The 21943-nt window shown below is 43.1% G+C and overlaps 1 protein-coding gene across 2 annotated transcripts in view; it reads right to left on the bottom strand.

Moving 5' to 3' along the window:
• LOC133544261 (cholecystokinin receptor-like) overlaps positions 1 to 21943 on the bottom strand; it is a 44406-nt gene that overhangs the window by 7227 nt on the left and 15236 nt on the right. For both annotated transcript variants that reach the window (XM_061889422.1, XM_061889421.1), the window contains 2 exons: positions 11234 to 11495; positions 4464 to 4594 (listed from right to left, as the gene is read on the bottom strand). In XM_061889422.1, coding sequence (XP_061745406.1) covers positions 4464 to 4594; positions 11234 to 11495 — 393 coding nt within the window. The remainder of the gene's footprint in view (positions 1 to 4463; positions 4595 to 11233; positions 11496 to 21943) is intronic.

Genomic DNA, 21943 nt, shown 5'->3' with positions numbered 1-21943 from the left:
GTGGTCCTCTGTCCTCTGTTGTCCTCTGTGTTTTTTATACACTTTGATCTCTATGTCACTGTTTTAATTGATTTTACCCTTTAAAATAGTTTTTAATATTTGTTTTTATATTGTTTTTATTGGTTTTATATTTATTTATTTTTTGTTTTTATTCAGTCATTGGTGGAGCATAATACTGTTTTTTTTAAAATATTGTTTTAACATGGCTGTGCAGCACTTTGGAAACGTTATTGTTGTTTAAATGTGCTATATAAATAAAGTGGATTGGATTGGATTGTTTTTTTGTAGAGAATAAATGATGAAAAAAACACTTAAATGAACGGTTTAAAAGAGGATAAAACACGAAAAAAATGAAAATTAAATTTTGAAACATAGTTTATCTTCAATTTTGACTCTTTAATATTCAAAATTCAACCGAAAAAAAGAAGAGAAAAACCAGCTAATCCGAATCTTTTTAAAAATATTTTTAAAAAAATCATGAACCATCATTAGTAATTTTTCCAGATTAAGATTAATTTTCGAATTTTGATGACATGTTTTAAATAGGTTAAAATCCAATCTGCATTTTGTTAGAATATATAAAAAATTGCACCAAGCTATATTTCTAACAAAGACAAATCATTATTTCTTCTAATTTTAAAAGGAATTCAAAAAACTTTGAAATAAGATTTTAATTTGATTCTAAAGATTTTCTAGATTTGCCAGAATATTTTTTTTGAATTTTAATCATTATAGGTTTGAAGAAAGACTTCACAAATATTCTTTGTCGAAAAAACAGAAGCTTAAATGAAGAATTACATTAAAATGTATTTATTATCCTTTACAATAAAAAAACAAAACACATTTACTTGAACATTGATATAAATTGTCAGGAAAGAAGAGGAAGGAATTTAAAAGGTAAAAAGGTATATGTGTTTAAAAATCCTGAAATCATTTTTAAGGTTGTATTTTTTCTCTAAAATTGTCTTTCTGAAAGTTATAAAAAGCAAAGTAAAAAAATAAATGAATTGATTTAAACAAGTGAAGACCAAGTCTTTATAACATTTTCTTGGATTTTCAAATTCTATTTGAGTTTTGTCTCTCTTAGAATTATAAATGTCAAGCAAAGCGAGACCAGCTTGCTAGTAAATTAATAACATTAAAAAAAACAGAGGCAGCTCACTGGTAAGTGCTGCTTTTAGAGGTATTTTTAGAACAGGCCAGCGGGCGACTCATCTGGTCTTCACGGGCGACCTGGTGCCCGCGGGCACCGCGTTGGTGACCCCTGACTTAAGTAATGTTCGATCATTACCTAATAAAATTCGAAGTTCTGACTCATTGTCAGCAAGCTAATAATAATAATCTGTGTATGTAAAGCTGGAACGCCACGACTAAACGGGCGCGTGACTGAACTTGAGGTGCACCGTCAAGCAAGGAGTGATAGTTTAATAACTTATAAACACATGCTTACCTTAGCTAAAGCTAAATACAACTCAAATCTCATCCGCCTCAACAAAAACGATCCAAAAATTTTATTTAGTACAGTAGCATCGCTAACCCAACAAGGGACTCATTCCAGTAGCCCCACCCACTCGGCAGACGACTTTATGAATTTCTTTAATAAGAATATTTAACTCATTAGAAAGGAGATTAAAGAACACACATCCCAGCTAAAACTAGGTTCTATTAACACAAATACAACTGGAGATATGACGGATATCGCCCTCCAAAATAATCTGTCTCTTTTTGATGAAATAACATTAGAGGAATTACTACAGCGTGTAAAAGGGATTAACAAACAATACCGTATTTCCTAGAATTGCTAATTAATTAATTTAAAACCTCTTCTCACTCCTGCGCTTACCAAAGGCATGCGGTTAAAAGTAAGCATGCGCTAATTATTTTAAAACCTCTTCTCACTCAAGCACTTACCAAAGGCATGCAGTAAAAATGTGAGTGTGATGTAAGCTTGGACCTTAAATCCTACTGAATAGCTCTTAATCTTCTTCCCTTTATGCGGTTTCAAATTACCGGTATTGAAATCAGCCTCCTCCATTTTGAAAATCATGACAGGGGAAGTGTCACTCGTGATGTCACAAGTTTGACCAGGCGGTAATACTAAGCATGCGCTAATTATTTTGCGAAGCGAGTTTGACCCGGCAGTAATTGAAGGCAGGCGCATACTATATGCCCTGCGGAAATTCAAGGAAATACGGTATGTTTACTTGACCCACTTCCTGGGAAACTTATCAAGGAGCTTTTTGTATTATTAGGTCCATCAGTGCTAAATATTATAAACTTATCACTTTCCTCGGGCACTGTTCCCCTAGCATTCAAAAAAGCGGTTATTCATCCTCTCCTTAAAAGACCCAACCTCGATCCTGACTTCATGGTAAACTACCGACCGGTGTCTCACCTTCCCTTTATTTCGAAAATCCTCGAAAAAATTGTTGCAGAGCAGCTAAATGAACACTTAGCGTTTAACAATCTATGTAAAACCTTTCAATCCGGTTTCAGGGCAAATCACTCTACGGAGACAGCCCTCGCAAAAATGACTAATGATCTATTGCTAACGATGGATTCTGATGCGTCATCTATGTTGCTGCTCCTCGATCTTAGCGCTGCTTTCGATACCGTCGTTCATAATATTTTATTAGAACTTATCAAAACACGAATTGGTATGTCAGACTTAGCCCTGTGTTGGTTTAACTCTTATCTTACTGACAGGCTGCAGTGCGTCTCCCATAACAATGTGACTTCGGACTACATTAAGGTAACGTGTGGAGTTCCCCAGGGTTCGGTCCTTGGCCCTGCACTCTTCAGCATCTACATGCTGCCACTAGGTGACATCGTACGCAAATACGGTGTTAGCTTTCACTGTTATGCTGATGACACCCAACTCTACATGCCCCTAAAGCTGACCAACACGCCGGACTGTAGTCAGCTGGAGGCGTGTGTTCATGAAATTAAACAATGCATGTCCGCTAACTTTTTGCAACTCAACACCAAAAAAACAGAAATGCTGATTATCGGTCCTGCTAGACACCGACCTCTATTTAATAATACAACTTTAACATTTGACAACCAAACAATTAAACAAGGTGACTCGGTAAAGAATCTGGGTATTATCTTCCACCCAACTCTCTCCTTTGAGTCACACATTAAAAGCGTTACTAAAACGGCCTTCTTTCATCTCCGTAACATCGCTAAAATTCGTTCCATTTTGTCCACTAACGACGCTGAGATCATTATCCATGCGTTTGTTACGTCTCGTCTCGATTACTGTAACGTATTATTTTGGGGTCTCCCCATGTCTAGCATTAAAAGATTACAGTTGGTACAAAATGCGGCTGCTAGACTTTTGAAAAGAACAAGAAAGTTTGATCATATTACACCTTTACTGTATATACCTTTACATACATATATACATACATATATACCTATACTGTATATACCTTTATATACATATATACATACATATATACCTATACTGTATATACCTTTATATACATATATACATACATATATACCTGTACTGTATATACCTCTATATACATATATACATACATATATACCTATACTGTATATACCTTTATATACATATATACATACATATATACCTATACTGTATATACCTTTATATACATATATACATACATATATACCTATGCTGGCTCACCTGCACTGGCTTCCTGTGCACTTAAGATGTGTCTTTAAAATGTCACTTAAGATGTGACTTTACGTATAAAATACTACACGGTCAAGCTCCATCCTATCTTGCCGATTGTATTGTACCATATGTCCCAGAAAGAAATCTGCCTTCAAAGAACTCCGGCTTATTAGTGATTCCCAGAGCCCAAAAAAAGTCTGCGGGCTATAGAGCGTTTTCTTTTCGGGCTCCAGTACTCTGGAATGCCCTCCTGGCAACAGTTCGAGATGCTACCTCAATAGAAGCATATAAGTCCCATCTTAAAACTCATTTGTATACTGTAGCCTTTAAATAGACCCCCCTTTTAGACCAGTTGATCTGCCGTGTCTTTTCTGCTCTGCCCCCCTCTCCTTCGTGGAGGGAGGGGCACAGGTTCGGTGGCCACGGATGAAGCCCTGGCTGTCCCAAGTTGGGATCCGAGGTGGACCGCTTTTCTGGGCATCGGTTGGGGACAGATTGAAAAGCTTAATGGGCTGCATGTGACCCCCAGGCCTTATTTTGCCCAGGTCTAGTTGAGCTACTAGTCTAGGGCGTACCCTGCCTCTGACTAACCCATAGTCAGCTGGGATAGGCTCCAGCCGGTATTAAAAATAAATCAAGTTACTAATGCTGTTACTTTTTCTGATCGCAAGTAATCTAAATCATTAGTTTTACATAGGTTACCACGCCGTGACCGATACGCACTTAGTGTGAGCAACAGCCACCACATTCCTACAGTTAAGCACTAACTTTTAGTTGATGACACCTGGTATGGTTTTAAAAACACTTTTCTTACCAGAAGTCTCTGTGTTATTCTGCTTGGTCTCAAACTGCATGCCTCGGTAGAGCACTCTTGAGATGAGACCATAGGCTACAGCCATCAACACTCCAGGGATGAAGAACAAAATGAATAGCAAGAGAACATACCTGCAATAAAGCCAGAATAACAAAAGGATGATGTCAATATTGATTTGGAGTTGTATTGTTAGCTTCAAGTACAATCTAGACAAAAAGTATGGACGAATGAACCAATACTGTATTTGTACTAGGGAACATGTCTGGTGAATTCTAGAATATATTTACTCCTGGGGCGGCATAGCTCGGTTGGTAGAGTGGCCGTGCCAGCAACTTGAGGGTTGCAGGTTCGATTCCCGCTTCCGCCATCCTAGTCACTGCCGTTGTGTCCTTGGGCAAGACACTTTACCCACCTGCTCCCAGTGCCACCCACACTGCTTTAAATGTAACTGCTTATCAGTTATTTAGAAACCAAATGTAAGATAATTGTATGACTGAATGAATGCATCATGATGGAACGAACGAAATGTAGGCTTCTTGTTGCATCAGAATATTTGTTAGACAATACGATCATCTCACCAGAGAAAAGAATACACCATATTGGGCTCACAAGAACGAGTTGAGAGTTTACCAACAATTCTAAGCAGGAGGACTTGAGGGAGTTGGGGGTGATGTCAGAGTGCAAAATTCCTGAAAGTGCCCTACTTAAAAAAAAATACTGTGTGTGTGTGTGTGTGTGTGCATGTGTGTGTGTGTGTGTGTGTGTGTGTGTGTGTGTGTGTGTGTGTGCGGACAGGATCACCACCTTACCGTGGTGGGGCACTTTACGCGTCCCCATGACCCCTAGAGCTATGTCGGTTGGAGTCTTGTACTCCTGGCAGGGTCACCCAAGCCAAACAGGTCGAAAGGTAGAGTCCAGACTAAGAGTAATCCCAAAGACCTCAAAGGTGGAGCAGGCAGAAGATGGTAGCAGTGAAAAGCACCACAATGGCTGTAAAAGTGGACAAAAGCTAAGGGAGCACACCCTGACAGAAAAGCAGCCTCACGCTTTGAGGCGGTTTCCCAAAAACCTGGATTCCGGCAGCTTCCCGCTGTTGTAAGAAGATGCTGGTCGTCTAAGGTCTCCTTTGCCACTGGAACCATCTCCTTACAATCAAGGCAGTGGCGTTGGGAAAAGCGCACCCCTCGTACCACTCTAAAAACCATCATTGCGCAGGTATCTTCTTCACCTGAGTCTCGGAGCTCCACAGTCTAGCGGTGATGGAGCGTCCAGTAACGGGGGCAGGTTTGAAGGTGCTGGAAGCACTTAGCTGGAACTCTGCCCGTCAGCGGCACAGGACAACGGTCGTTAGCGGCTGGAATTGAGTGGCAGCTGTTTCCGGCAGACTCCTGTGCGTCTGAGCAGCCCTTATTTAGGGACTGCACTGCTCACCCCAATTGGGGAAAGGCCTTGAAAAGGTGGCCTAAAAACTGCCCACTCCGCACAGTACCCGGACAGGAAACCGCACCTGTCGGGAGATTCCATTACACGGTCGAAAAACAAAGATAATACCATTTAAAATTGCAGTATGGAACATAAGGACACTCCTGGATGCCAGTCCGGACAGACCACAGCCCGGAACAGCACTTGTTGCCAGCGAGCTAAAGCGCTACCATGTGGATGTGGCAGCACTCAGTGAGACCTGACTCCCCAAGAAAGGCTCACTCAATGAAGTAGGAGAGGGTTATACATTCTTTTGGAAAGGATGACCCATGGGCGGCCCACACCTTCACGGAGTTGGTTCTGCAATCAAGAACAGCCTTGTGCTCAAGCTCACAAAATCACCAGTGGGTGTCAGTGAAAGGCCCATGACTCTTCGCATCCCCCTTGCAAAATGCAGACATGTCACTTTGGTAAGTGCCTTTGCACCAACTATGCCATCCAATGATGAAGAGAAGGACTGCTTCTACCAGGCACTAGATGACATTCTCAGTCACATCCCGAGGAGTGACAAAACCATGCTGCTTGGTGATTTCCATACAAGAGTCGGAAAGAACTCGCAAAACTGGAATGGTGTGATCGGCACCCAGGGCATTGGAAAAGTCAACCGCAAAGGCCTTAGTCTCTGTGCGGAACACGATCATCCCATCACAAACACCATCTCCAACAAAAGAACAAATATGAGGCATCCTGGATTAGGGGTGTAACGGTACACAAAAGTTTTTGTTCGGAAGGTACCTCGGTTCAGAGGTCACGGTTCGGTTCATCTTCGGTACAGTAAGAAAACAACAAAATATACATTTTTTTGGTTATTTATTTAACAAATTTGCTAAATCTTCCACCAAAAATATGTTTCTTAGTGGAATATTTGATGTGAAGTAATCGGAAACTTGGGTAGGTCAATAATTCATAATAGCATTGATTTTGATTCAATATTATGTTTTGAGCAATGACAGTTTGAAAAAAAAAAAAGCTTTGTTTTATTAGTCAACGTTGCAACTTTTTGTAAATTACATTTAGCCTTTAAGCTTTTTTATTTCACTTTTGTTTATCTTTTTGTTTATTTTAATAGTATTTTTAGAATTTGCCGTGGGCCTTTAAAACATTAGCTGTGGGCCGCAAATGGCCTCCGGGGCACACTTTTGACACCCCTGCTATAGATAATCAAAAATTAAATCTGATTAATCAATGGATAAAAAGCAGAGGCTGGCGACGCATGCGCGTTTATCATAACTCTCTGTCTCTGCCCCTCCCTCACCAATGTTAACGCTGCGTGCACCACTTTTGGGTTTGTTTTAGCCCCTTCTTAACCCTGAACGTACATTGAAAATACACGCAATCCCAACTTAAAATGCCGGACATTTGAGGCATTTAAGAAACTCCACCTGGACAGCTCCGCAAAAGAGGACATATCCCGTAAAAAGAGGAGGTGTGGTCAGTCTACCTACCAGTCATTGCTAGCATGCCGTGTGTTGTTGTTTTTTTGATTGATTGAAACTTTAATTAGTAGATTGCAAAGTACTCTACATATTCCGTGCAATTGACCACCAAATGTAAACACCCGAATAAGTTTTTCAACTTGTTTATAAGTCGGGGTCTACGTTAATCAATCCACGGTGTCTCTGTGTGCATTGTTTACATAACGTGCGGCGCGCTACTTAATATGTCCGTGTGGAACTCGTTTGATACACCTCCGAACCGAACCGAAGCCCCCGTACCAAAACGGTTCAATACAAATACTCGGTCTTCGTATTATTGCTCGGTCTTGTGGTAAATTTTAAATGTGCTTTATAAATAAAGTTGATTTGATTTGATTTTAAATACATGTACCGTTACACCCCTATCCTGGATGCATCCAAGGTCCAAACACTGGCACCTGATCGACTACGCAGTCGTAAGGCGGGTTGACCTCCGGGACGTGCTCATTACAAGAGCTATGCGAGGGGCAGACTGCTGGACCAACCACCGCATGATTCTGACAAAGGTCAGAATGCATATCCGGCCCATAGCACGTCATGGTGGCCCAAAGAGGAAAGCACTCAACTGTGCCAGACTCTCCAGCACCGACACCCGTGACAACTTACGTCACTCCCTAGCTGAGAAGCTGGCAGATATTAAGCCGCTTATCACCTCCGAGTCTGGGATGGATGAGAAGTGGACTTCTCTATCCACCATCCTCTTTGACACTGCAGCCCAAGCCATTGGCTTCAAAACCAAGAAACACAAGGACTGGTTTGACCAGAATGCTGGAGAGAACTCCACCTTCCTGGACAGAATGCACCAGGCACACAGAGCCACCCTGAACAGTCCACAATTCTAACTCCAGCTAAAATGATGTACAAGCAAACTATAAACTGTGACCCAAGAATGTACAACAATTCTTCTTAAAAGAAGAGGATAAATGTAACCGTTTATTTTAAAACATTTGTATGTACATTCGACACTTAAAACTTTTAGCATATCTGTATGTGGAATTCAATGATGGAATGAATTAGAGAAAGAAATGAAACAAAGCAGCAATATGATTCACTTCAAAAGACTGTTCAAACTACACATGTTCACAAACTACACAGTAGAGAAATGCAGATTAATATCTTGAACTTTATTGAAAATTGTATATAATTCATCTCATTATGAGAATCAGAATGGATCTGAAGAACTGCTATATTTGGAAATTGACTATAGACTGTGTTACAAGATGACAACAGGAAGTGAACATAGGTATTATAAATTGATATGAAGTAGAAAAGGGGCAGGAATAAATGAGCCTTTCTTCTTCCTACTCCCTTTCGAACATGTAAAGAGAAATAAGAACGTGCAAGCTATGTGACGCATCACATGTAAATTGTATGCATGTACATAGCATAAGTTGATACAATACCAGATATTGATTTGGACAAATACATATACATCAGTTTCATCCATTTCAAGAAAGCATTTGATCATGAAAAAAGAAGTATGGCAGACAGTGGGAGATGAAGTTCTGTGTCTTTTACAAACCCCGTTTCCATATGAGTTGGGAAATTGTGTTAGATGTAAATATAAACAGAATACAATGATTTGCAAATCCTTTTCAAGCCATATTCAGTTGAATATGCTACAAACCCAACATATTTGATGTTCAAACTGATGACCATTTCTTTTTTTTTTTGCAAATAATCATTAACTTCTGAATTTGATGCCAGCAACACCTGACAAAGAAGTGGGAAAGGGTGGCAATAAATACTGATAAAGTTGAGAAATTCTCATCAAACACTTATTTGGAACATCCCACAGGTGTGCAGGCTAATTGGGAACAGGTGGGTGCCATGATTGGCTATAAAAGCAGCTTCCATGAAATGCTAAGTAATTCACAAACAAGGATGGGGTGAGGGTCACCACTTTGTAAGCAAATTGTCGAACAGTTTTAGAACAACATTTCTCAACGAGCTATTCCAAGGAATTTAGGGATTTTACCATCTACGGTCTGTTAAATCATCAAAAGGTTAAGAGAATCTGGAGACATCACTGCACGTAAGCGATGATATTACGGACCGTTGGTCGGTACTGCATCAAAAACAGACTTTAGTGTGTAAAGGATATCACCACATGGGCTCAGGAACACTTCATAAAACTACTGTCAGTAACTACAGTTGGTTGCTACATCTGTAAGTGCAAGTTAAAACTCTGCTATGCAAAGCAAAACCCATTTATCAACAACACCAAGAAACGCCGCCGGCTTGGCTGGGCCCGAGTGCATCTAAGATGGACTGATGCAAAGTGGAAAGGTGTTCTGTGGTCTGACAAGTCCACATTTGAAATTATATTTGAAAACTGTGGACGTGGCCTCCTCCAGAGCAAAGAGGAAAATAGCCATCTGGATTGTTATAGGCGCGAAATTCAAAAGCCAGCATCTGTGATGGTATGGGGGTGTATTAGTGCCCAAGGCATGGGTAACTTACACATCTGTGAAGGCACCATTCATGCTGAATGGTCCATACAGGTTTTGGAGCAACATATGTTGTCATCCAAGCAACATTATCATGGACGCCCCTACTTATTTCAGCAAGACAATGCCAAGCCACTTGTTATAACAGCGTGGATTTGTAGTAAAAGAGTGCGGGTACTTTCCTGTCTCCCATGGAAAATGTGTGGCGCATTATGAAGCGTAAAATACGACAGCGGAGACCCCGGACTGTTGAACGACTGAAGCTCTACATAAAACAAGAATGGGAAAGAATTCCACTTTCAAAGCTTCAACAATTAGTTTCCTCAGTTCCCAAACGTTTATTGAGTGTTGTTAAAAGAAAAGGTGATGTAACACAGTGGTGAACATGCTCTTTCCCAACTACTTTGGCACGTGTTGCAGCCATGAAATTCTAAGTTAATTATTATTTGCAAAAAAAAAAAAACGTTTATGAGTTTGAACATCAAATATGTTGTCTTTGTAGTGCATTCAACTGAATTTGGGTGGAAAAGGATTTTCAAATCATTGTATTCCGTTTATATTTACATCTAACACAATTTCCGAACTCATATGGAAACAGGGTTTGTAAATTGATAATTTGAACATAATTTTTAACGATAATATCAACTTTGACTTCCTCAGAAGCAGTGTTCTGTTCAGATGTCATCAGTTTGGAAAATGATGTTTCTCAGAAAAGTTAACTGAGAATTGAACTTTTAATAATGTAAATACCTCACAAAGTGATGTTGAGCCTGACAGGATTGAAATGTATTTTACGGGTGATGTTTTTTTAAGTACCTTCTGGAAATACTCGTGCTTCCTGCGGTGTGCAGTGTAAGCGTTCCCAAAGGGCGCGTTCCTTTCCCCGCTGTGCGCCATCACCGGCTCTGTGACGGCTTGGAAACGCTGGAGAAAAGGTGGCGCGCTTTGCTTTGCTGTACGCAGACTTTATAACCTCCGCCAAAGAGGTGATGTTTTCTCCAGGTTAGTTAGCAACATCAATCAAAAAGTTATGGACAGATTTTGATTACATTTCCATCATATGTTAGAAAAAACAATTCCTCTTATCTACTACAAACACCCTTCTCCCACTTTCTAGGGCCCCGCCGTGCCACTCCCTTGCTCTGCAGATGATTTTGTGAGAAATACTTTATTTTAAGATCGGCCAACGCAAAAGCGCCAGAAAAAACTACACTGAGCAAGATTTTGTTTAATACCGTAACATGTGATGGTATTATGTGAGGATTTTGAAACTGCAATACTGCGGAATCAACAAATGTGTTTTTAACACTGTGTCCCACAACATGCGGATGGATGGATGGATGGATGGATAATGCATACATACCAAGTTTGCTCAGCTTGTTGACTGGGCCAGTGGAGGCGGCACATGCGGCCCACAGTGTCATTGGCCTTGGGGAAAGTCTTGATGATGCTGAACACGGGATAAGGAATCATGATAAGGAGTGACAGCACCCAGGTAGCCGCAATAACACGGTATGCGTGGGATTTGGTTTGCCATGCTCTGGACTTCAGTGGGTTGCAGATGGCACTATATCGCTCAATGGCAATTGCCACCAGGCTGAAGGTAGAGATGCTGACGGAGAGTCCTAAAAGGTGGAGAAAACAGGCAATATGTTTAATACCCGGGTCCATCTAAGGGACATCTAATTGTTTAAAAGGTATATCTGCCTCTGAGAGGCTTAGGAATGTTGAACATTCCTTCAGTCATCTCCTCAACCAAGTATAACATGAATCCTTTCACTCTTTTAAATAAATGATAAATGGGTTGTACTTGTATAGCGCTTTTCTACCTTCAAGGTACTCAAAGCGCTTTGACACTACTTCCACATTTACCCATTCACACACGCATTCACACACTGATGGAGGGAGCTGCCATGCAAGGCGCCAACCAGCACCCATCAGGAGCAAGGGTGAAGTGTCTTGCTCAGGACACAACGGACGTGACGAGGTTGGTACTAGGTGGGATTTGAACCAGGAACCCTCGGGTTGCGCACGGCCACTCTCCCACTCCGCCACGCCGTCCCTTTTCCCACTTAATGGTGGGGTAATTCTTCCTGTAAGGATGTTAGTACATCTTCATGCATTCCTTTTGTACAAAATGAGACATAAAACCACAATGATCCTACAGTAAACCTGGATGTCAGCAGCAGTTACAAATGAGAGCCATGAGACAACGCCAGCAGCATCATCTTTGGCTGCAACATATAGTAAACATTATTTTGCTGATGCAACCTGTCCAAGCTAGACACATGTAGTCTCATTTTTGCATGTAAGGAATATAACAGCCGTAGGCATTTCTAGTCTGTTTACAAGAAACATGTTTGAGGACTGATCAATGACCCTCCATCTTGAAGAAACTGTTCTCAGGATTGGTTTATGAAAATCACTTACTAAAATGCATGTATTACCTAAAATTGCAGGAACCAAGAAACAAGGAGGAATGTGGATTTGGTGCACTGGATTTCTTCAAATCTTGTGCCAATGGGAACAGAGCAGTGTTTCCCCTCATTTCTCATGCGCCTCAGCAAACACAAAAGCTAGCTGAGCATTCTTGGACCACATGTAAGCACCTGACAATATTACACCTGTCCCAGCTGACCGTATTACACCTGGGCATGTCGTTAAAGTGCATCCTCTATGGGGTCTTAGGGCACTAGCAGGTTAAGCCCTTTACTACTGTTACCCCAGGTGGTCCTTGGCAAAGGCCTAGTTCCTGACTTCCCCCTAGCCAGGGATACGTTGAAGACCTCAATGGCGGAGCAGGAGGAAGACAGAAAATTTAAGAACTACCACAACGGCTGCTATGGCGGAAGAAGGTACAGCAGAAAAGAGTTCCCAGTGGTCTTGGACTCCATGCCAATGAATCCAGACCCGATTCTGTCAAGGATGGTGTGGTGACTGTCTGTGCACCAGTCTCCCCACCTTGAACTAAGTCATGTCTAGGATGGTGTGGTGACTGTCTGTGCACCAGTCTCCCCACCTTGAACTAAGTCATGTCTAGGATGGTGTGGTGACTGTCTGTGCACCAGTCTCCCCACCTTGAACTAAGTCATGTCCAGGATGGTGTGGTGACTGTCTGTGCACCAGTCTCCCCACCTTGAACTAAGTCATGTCCAGGATGGTGTGGTGACTGTCTGTGCACCAGTCTCCCCACCTTGAACTAAGTCATGTCTAGGATGGTGTGGTGACTGTCTGTGCACCAGTCTCCCCACCTTGAACTAAGTCATGTCTAGGATGGTGTGGTGACTGTCTGTGCACCAGTCTCCCCACCTTGAACTAAGTCATGTCTAGGATGGTGTGGTGACTGTCTGTGCACCAGTCTCCCCACCTTGAACTAAGTCATGTCTAGGATGGTGTGGTGACTGTCTGTGCACCAGTCTCCCCACCTTGAACTAAGTCATGTCTAGGATGGTGTGGTGACTGTCTGTGCACCAGTCTCCCCACCTTGAACTAAGTCATGTCTAGGATGGTGTGGTGACTGTCTGTGCACCAGTCTCCCCATGTTCAACAAAGTCACGCACAGGCATCCTCCATAAAGGAATACACCCCTACGAGGAAGATCCTCACACTCGTTCAAGTGAGCGCCGATGATTACACCTGTCCCAGCTGACCGTATTACACCTGGGCATGTCGTTAAAGTGCACCCGGCAGTGGAGGCTCCCTCTATCGGGTCTTGGGGCACTAGGAGGTTAAACCCTTTACTGCTGTTACCCCAGGTGGTCCTTGGCAAAGGCCTAGTACCTGACTGCCCCCTAGCCAGGGATACGGTGAAGACCTCAACGGCGGAGCAGGCGGAAGACGGTAGATGTAAGAACTAGCACAACGGCTGCGATGGCGGGAGAAGGCTGCAGCAGAAAAGGGTTCCTAGTGGTCTTGGACTCCAATGCCACTGGATCCTGACCCGATTCTGTCAAGGATGGTGTGGTGACTGTCTGTGCACCAGTCTCCCCACGTTAAACAAGGTCACTCACAGGCATCCTCCATAAAGGGATACACCCCTACCAGGAAAATCGTCATACTCGTTTGAGTGACCGCGTATGGCTGCGATGGCTGAAGACTGTCTGTGCACCAGTCTCCCCACGTTAAACTAAGTCACGCACCCTACTGTCCCAGCTGACAGTATCACACCTTTCCCAGCTGACCATATTACACCTGTCCCAGCTGACCGTATTACACCTGTCCCTCCTGACCGTATTACCCCTGTCCCAGCTGACAATATTACACCTGTCCCAGCTGACTCTATTACACCTGTCCCAGCATACATTATTACACCCATCCCAGCTGACCGTATTACACCTGTCCCAGCTGACAATATTACACCTGTCCCAGTTGACAATATTACAACTGTCCCAACTGACAATATTACACCTGTCCCAGTTGACAATATTACAACTGTCCCAACTGACAATATTACACCTGTCCCAGCTGACTGTATTATACCTGTCCCAGCTGACCGTATTACACCTGTCCCAGTTGACAATATTACAACTGTCCCAACTGACAATATTACACCTGTCCCAGCTGACTGTATTATACCTGTCCCAGCTGACCGTATTACACCTGTCCCAGTTGACAATATTACAACTTTTCCAGCTGACTGTATTATACCTGTCCCAGTTGACAATATTACAACTGTCCCAGCTGACTGTATTATACCTGTCCCAGTTGACAATATTACAACTGTCCCAGCTGACAATATTGCACCTGTCCCAGCTGACTGTATTATACCTGTCCCAGCTGACTGTATTACACCTTTCCCAGCTGACTGGATTACACCTGTCCCAGCTGACAATATTACACCTGTCCCAGCTGACAAGTTTAATGTCTTAAACTAAATACGGAGATCCAGTTTGGTGAATATGGTTGCAGGTGCCAAGGACTCAAAAGAAGAGTTGAGTAGTGGAAGAGGGGACTTATTCTTAATGGTGGTGTTGTTTAGGTGACTGTAATCAATGCAGGGGCGGAGGGACCCATCCTTCTTGGCCACAAAAAAGAATCCCGCCACCAGTGGACACTTGGACGGGGTAATGATGTCCGAGGCAAGGCTCTCAGTGAGGTCATTCTTCATAGCCTCTTTCTCTGGAAGAGACAATTTGTAAAGGAGGATCGACGGCTGGGTAGCGTTAAGGGAGTAGCTCAATGGCACAGTAGTAGGGTCTATATGAGGGTAGTCCCAGAGCACGTACCTTGCTGAAGACCTCGGCTAAGTCATGGTAGCAAGCAGGAACCAAGGATAGATTGGCCTGGGGAGTCGTGGTAGTGGAGTGGTGGACCGGAGGAGATGCTGACCCAAGATAGTCGGCCATGCAGGGTGTGTTCCAAGCCAGAATTCTGCTGGAAGCCCAAGAGATATGGGGGTTGTGGTGATGAAGCTAAGATCTTCCTACAACAAGTGGGGATACTAGAGCTTCCATCACCCATAAACTGAATGTCTCCTTGTGGTTACCAGAAATGGTCATGGAAAGGGGCTCCGTACGGTACTTGATGGGGCCCAATGGTCGTCCATCTAGGGACTGTGCAGACAGCGTCTTGTCCAGGGAGATCAGGGGAATGCCCATCTGCCGGGCGAACACGTAGTCCAAAAGACTTTCGTCAGCTCCAGAGTCCATGAATGCCTACACATGAATGCTTCTCTTGTCCCAGGCCAGAGTAGCGGGTAGCAATATATTGGGCTTTTCTTCTTTATGGGGGAATAAAGTATGGCTCACCAGGATCCCCTCTGCTGGTGAGCCTGATCTTTTGGCTTCGCAGGGCAATTATACCGGATATGTCCGGCAAGACCGCAGTAGAGGCAGAGGCGCTGCCTGTACCTCCTCTCCCTTTCCTTTATGGGAAAACGTGTCCTTTCCAACTGCATGGGCTCTGGGGTTGCCTTTTGTGGTAGCAGGGGAACGGTATGTTTCCACTTCTGCCTCGAAGGTAGGCAGAGTTTGGTTCCTAGAGCCAGCTCTCTGGTCTCGCTCTGCTGTCCATTCACAAAGTCTTATGTCGAATTGGAGGGCCAGTTCGATGAGGTCCTTGCAGGAATTAGGTCTGTCTCTCGGCAGACCGTCCTTAATCTCCTCAGAATGGCCGCGATGGAATGCGCTTTGGAGCGCCCGGTCATCCCAACCGCTGTCCGCCGCCAAGGTCCGGAATTCTAGGGTGTAGGCTGCCACGGAGCGTGAGACCTGTGAGATGGAGTGCAGACGTCCGGCCTCGTACCCCCCATCCTTGGGGTGATCAAAAAAGGGCCGAAATTTAGCACGGAACTCAGAATAGTGGGAGTTGAGCCCCACGGTCCTGTCGACTCCGGCAGTAGCCCACTTGAGAGCTGGACTGGAAAGCAAGGCAAAAAAACAAAAACCCTCTACATAGTTTAAAGTCCCATCAAAGGGTCTAGGACTGGCAATCCTGGGCTCTTGTTCCAGAATACTGTGTTCAGGTCCCCGGACTTGAGAAGCATGCGGAGGTACCACAGGTCCTGGACTGGCCCAAGGGCATATGATGTCCAGCCTGGAATATAGACGAGTAAAGGCTTTCTCTAGGTTGTCCTCAAAGGCAGAAAAACAAACCTGATGTTCGCTCACGACGGAGCCAAGGATAGCCAGGTCGGAAATTCTGGATGTCCGGGACTGGGGCTTGCCGTTGTCGCCTTGTTCCGACATTTTGTGGCCAGAACGTACTGTTATGTACAGAGAAGGGAAGGAGGCGACAACCAGGGCAGAACTGCGGTTTCACAGGGCTTATTTAAACCTTTGATGAATATGTGGAGTGTGTATGCTACTCTAAGTGAATGAGTGTAGACTATGTGCAATATTATTAATGTAAATGTTACCAGGGGTTGTTGTCTGTGAGTGTTGGTTGTATATTTCGTCGAATCACGAGGGGCAATGTGAAGTTTGTGGACAGGCAAGAGGTCGTGGGCAGGAGTGAGGCAACGTGGTCTGGGTCCGAGCAGGGTGGTCGTGGATCAAGGAGGGCACTCAGGAATCCGGGTGGGTGTCAAGTGACACGTCACGATCATGGAAGACAGGGGAGTAGCTGTGGAAGACACAATGTACATGAACCAGGGAAACACGGAGAAAGAGAGAGGGCAAAACAAGGGCGAGTAAATCACGGGAGAAGGGAATGCCAGACGTGATGCTTACTGGAAGGTTAGTGACGTTCTGGCAAAGGTTCCTCGGATACGCTGGTCTTCATGCCGCTCCCTCTCATCCACACCAGGTGTGTTGATTACTGATTGTCTGCAGACTCATCACTGCGTGAGCGTGCTGCACTCAGTGCGAGCAGGGGCATGTCTGAGTGCGCTGTCAGCGGAGGTGCCAGCAGCTCCAGCTGCCGAAGAAACGTGTGTTCGACTCTGCGCCGTGACCCAGTTTGTGTTACACGTTCCTAACTTGATTCAAAGATCCCTATTATTTAACATTGACAGCAACACTTATTCATCTCAACTTTTATGACACAATATTCTATAACTGAAAGATTTAAATGAAAAATAAATATTTACATAAATGTTATTAAATATGTATTTAATTACTTTTGTTTTTACAAAAGCCCAGGCCAAGATCACATTGTTGTGCAGCCAAACAATCGCAGAGAGTGTTTATGTAGCAAGTAAAAGGGCAAATCTAATTGATGGTCAGGGAAGTAGAGAGACACTTGTCATTACTGAAATCATTTCAAAGTTTTCCATAACTGTTCCATATATGTGAAAAAAAGTCATTGTCTCATTTGAGTGCAAAAAGTAGTGTGCTGGGTCAAAGGTTGGCTTCCCATATTTGAAATATATTCATCCTGATCTATTTCGAGTCTACAAAATCATTAAAGGCTAATCTGCAAGGCTAGCTAGTTGCCATTGATGACACAGTACCTGATTTACTGTATATGGCAGTTTTCAACGCTTTAAACAAAGTAAAAACACTTGCCAACACTTTTAACTTGTACATTTCAACAGTTTGGTACCTTGCGCTGATCAGAGCTCAATTGGAGTTGTCAAAGGAGATCACTCTCTGTGGTCTAAAAACACTCCCAAACTCCTGCAGATTGATCTTCGCGTGGCTTTGGGTTGCTAGGCAACTGCTTTAGTCGCTAGTCTCACTGATGCTTCTAGTTTGTTCTTTTCAGCAAATCTGTGGCTCTCACTGACCAACAGCAGTTCGAAGACGTGCTAAAATTCCTCTGTAGCTGAGACCACAATCTGAAGTCAGGAACATCCATCCATCCATCCATTTTCTACCGCTTAATCCCATTTTTGGGGTCGCAGAGCGCTGGTGCCTCTCTCAGCTACAATCGGGCGGAAGGCGGAGTACACCCTGGACAAGTTGCCACCTCATCGCAGGGCCAACACAGAAAATAGCAAGAGTGGAGTTTTTGTCTCCGCGTCATTTCCCGTTGAGAGGAGGAGACGTAAGCATGTCATGACAAAACCATCCTGTGTATTATGTTGTAAAGACAAATAAACGCCGAGAGCGTATTATGGAGTGTAGATGGTGAAATCCCCAAATTCCTTGCAGTCGCTGGTTGAGAAATGTTGTTCTTACACAATTTACTCAGGCATTTGTTGACAAAGTGGTGACCCTCGCCCCGTCCTTGTTTGTGAACGAGTGAGCATTTCATGGAAGCTGCTTTTATAGCCAATCATGGCACCCACCTGTTCCCAATTAGCCTGCACACCTGTGGGATGTTCCAAATAAGTCCTTGATGAGCATTCCTCAACTTTCCCACTCTTTTTGCCACTTGTGCCAGCTTTTTTGAAACATGTTGCAGGCATCAAACTCCAAATGAGCTAATAGTTGCATAAATTAAGTTTACCAATTTGAACGTTACATTTCTTGTCTTTGCAGTCTTTTCAATTGAATATAAGTTGAAAAAGATCTGCATTTTGTTTGTATTTACCATTTACACAACGTGACAACTTCACTGCTTTTGCTTTTGTATTTTAAGCTCCATCTTTCATGTCACCTCTTCTTGCAGAGTTTGTGATTTTGGTTGGAGAATCTGCAGTTCTTGCTGGTGGTGGGAGGACTCTTTCCAGAAGGGTTTCTCCTGTTTCCCAAACTCCTTTGCTTCCTCTCAGGATAGATGTGACAATGTCTTGGTAAAACTGTTGTCCTTTCCTCGCTTCTCTTAATCCCATCAAACAGGTCCTCTGCCATCTTGAAGAGTGTCCTCTTGTTGTGTCTGTGATGCTCCTCACTGTCCAGGACAAACCACCTCAGTCTGCTGCATCGTCCATGAGAGGCTCTCTGTTGTGTCGCTCACATTTTGGGATTCAGCTTTCAGCTTTTGGGAAATGTGGTGGTTGGTGATGCTTGGTCTATTACCTTCTGCAGTTTAATATATTTTGGCGAGTCAAAATATATTACACTGCAGAGAATGATGGGCCAAATAATTTCCCATGGAACATATTTATTTTTACAATACTGCAGAACAGGAAGATTTAGTTTGACAGGAGCAGAGTCAATCGTCCTCGTTATGTACGTATTACCTCTTTCTTGTGTTAAGAACACAATACGATTGTACTGCAAAACAATACCACATTACTGAAAACCAATATTGTTACTATACAATAACACCACACAAATATTACATTTTTTTTATTTATTATTATTATTATTTTGTTATATTATTTCCCCACACACATTCTCCTTATAAATTGACTCAAAAACACTATTTCAATTTCGCAATTTCCTTGACAATAAAAGCATATTATTTTCTATACTATACCTTTGACTCTAAGACAAAATTACCCTATTGACCTTAAATTACTGTGACCGTCTTTTTAAGCATTGTTTTAATTACTGTTTTATCCTGTTAGCTATTACTCCAGTGAATCTTATTCATTAAATTAAATCTATATGAAGCCGATGTCTCTCTCTTTATTCCTAATCATCCATCCATCCATTTTCTACCGCTTATTCCCTTTGGGTTCGCGGGGGGCGCTTGTGCCTATATCAGCTACAATCGGGCAGAAGGCGGTGTACACCCTGGACAAGTCACCATCTCATCACAGTATTCCTGATCAATAATTATTCATTTGAATGAATATAAAGTATTTGACAGTTTTCTATGAGCTCAAACCAAATACACACAGTGGTGTAGCTTTAACTCCAATACACATGCAACATTTATCATTGTCTAATATTTGAGTCGGCACCAGTGAAGCAACACACTTTTTTAAAAAATCTTAGCTGTGCATTTAGCATAGTATTTTAATGGACACAAGTACAGTACAGGCACCATACTTGCCAACCCTCAGAATTTTTCCAGGACACTCGCGAATTTCAGTGCATAGAAGGAAGCTTCCGCCACTATAGGCATTCTGGCTTTCTAAAGCCCAGCTCCCTTTGGGAATGCACAAAAAAACGAGGACTAAGTGGAAACTAACATACTTGGAAGCCTCAAACAAGCGAACAGCGCTCAACAGCATCCATCAGTAGACAATGTACCGACAAGGAAAATAGCCACGGCTTAACCAAAATAGTCTTGATTGTTCATATGAAACAGGTGTGTGGAGCAGCGCTCAGAGGCGGTAGTAAAGCTACTGTAGGCTAACACACACAAAACAGGAAGTACAACCAAACTAAGAGTGCTTCACATGAACTAAAACACCATACATAGGAAACGCAAAAACTCAAAACTTAACTGTCAAGCAGGGCGTTACTGTACCCTCTCTTTAAAGGAAGCGGACTTTTGATCATATTATTTACTATGACACAGTGTTGGGCCATGTCCAAGTGGATAGGAGGATAAGATAGGTCTTTATTGCCATTGCACAAGTACAATGAAACTTTGTTTTCAGCACAAACCTGTTGAAGATTAGACAAACAAACAGTGTACAGGGTTACAGAACAAGAATGCTGACGGGTCGCCATAAGACGCCCCGTAAAAGATGGGAAAAAGGTAAACGCTGGGGAAGGATGAGTAAAAAACTACAATCCAGACTGGGCTCCTAAGGGGGCCCAGTCTGGAGTGGGATAAAACCTCCATAGCAAAGCACATATACATATTACAACATGCATCTCGAGATATCTAGCAACAGAGGGAAGGTAGTTCAAGGTCATGGTGGTAGGCCGCAGCTCTCAGGCGCTGACCATCCATTCATCACCCCTATGGGATTTGTGTTGAGGGCGTTGGGTTGGGGGTGGATGGGGTGTGTATGTGTGGCGTAAATTTTCTTGGATGTGTGTGTGTGTGTGTGTGTGTGTAAGCCCGTAGTGTGTATCTGTTCCGCGGCCTTGATGTATTGCAGTCGCTAGTCCAAAGTCAATAACAACAGGTGTGTGTCCATGAGAGACAAAAAGGAAGTTTGTTGTGTCTTCGCTGCGCTGTCCTTTGGGAGAGTCTCGAAGCCAGAGAAACAATCCAAGTTAAAATGATTTTTTATGCAAGTGAAAATAAAATTTGCTTTTCTCTCTAAAATTGTCTATGACTGGTCCTCAAACCTGCGGGGTAGACAGTCCGATGTAATCCACAGTTCTTCCCGCATCCTCCAATCATTTGTGGCAGCTTTGGGGTACTTTGAAGACTGCCAGCAACTTCCAATTTGTGGACAAACCAGAGCAACACTTACTCCAATCAGCAGATGTCCTGTTGTCCTAATTCCGAATAGGTGGACATCTTCACGTCCTCGACAGAAAAGGGTCGCCAGGCACGCAGCACTCCTCCTTCTTCTCCCAAGAGTCTGTCGTGTGTCCAGCAACAACCGCTTCGTCATGACAGCAGGTTCCCCCAAACCCAAGATCTTGTCAATTTTGTTGAGGCTAGTTAATAGTTCCAATGTTTGGATTTGGAGAGCAGTACAAAAAGAGACAACAAGAAAGTTAAGACAAGACAAAACAAAGAAGCAAGCAGGAGAGATAAGGAAGAGGAAAGGGTAGCGTCCACCCTCGCTGAGTGCCAGAGAGAAAAGAAAGAAAAAAATGTGTTCTTCTCTTACATAAGTATTGTGAATGATAGGCAAAATAAAATAAACAAGTGCAGTTCCCCTTTTGGGTAAGGATCCCATACGTATCAAAATAAAAACAGAGTAAGTCCAAAGTTACAGGAGGGT

This window comes from Nerophis ophidion, linkage group LG27, assembly GCF_033978795.1.
Source record: "Nerophis ophidion isolate RoL-2023_Sa linkage group LG27, RoL_Noph_v1.0, whole genome shotgun sequence".
Classification (NCBI taxonomy): Eukaryota; Metazoa; Chordata; class Actinopteri; order Syngnathiformes; family Syngnathidae; genus Nerophis; species Nerophis ophidion.
This window is presented reverse-complemented; position numbering and strand designations above follow the sequence as displayed.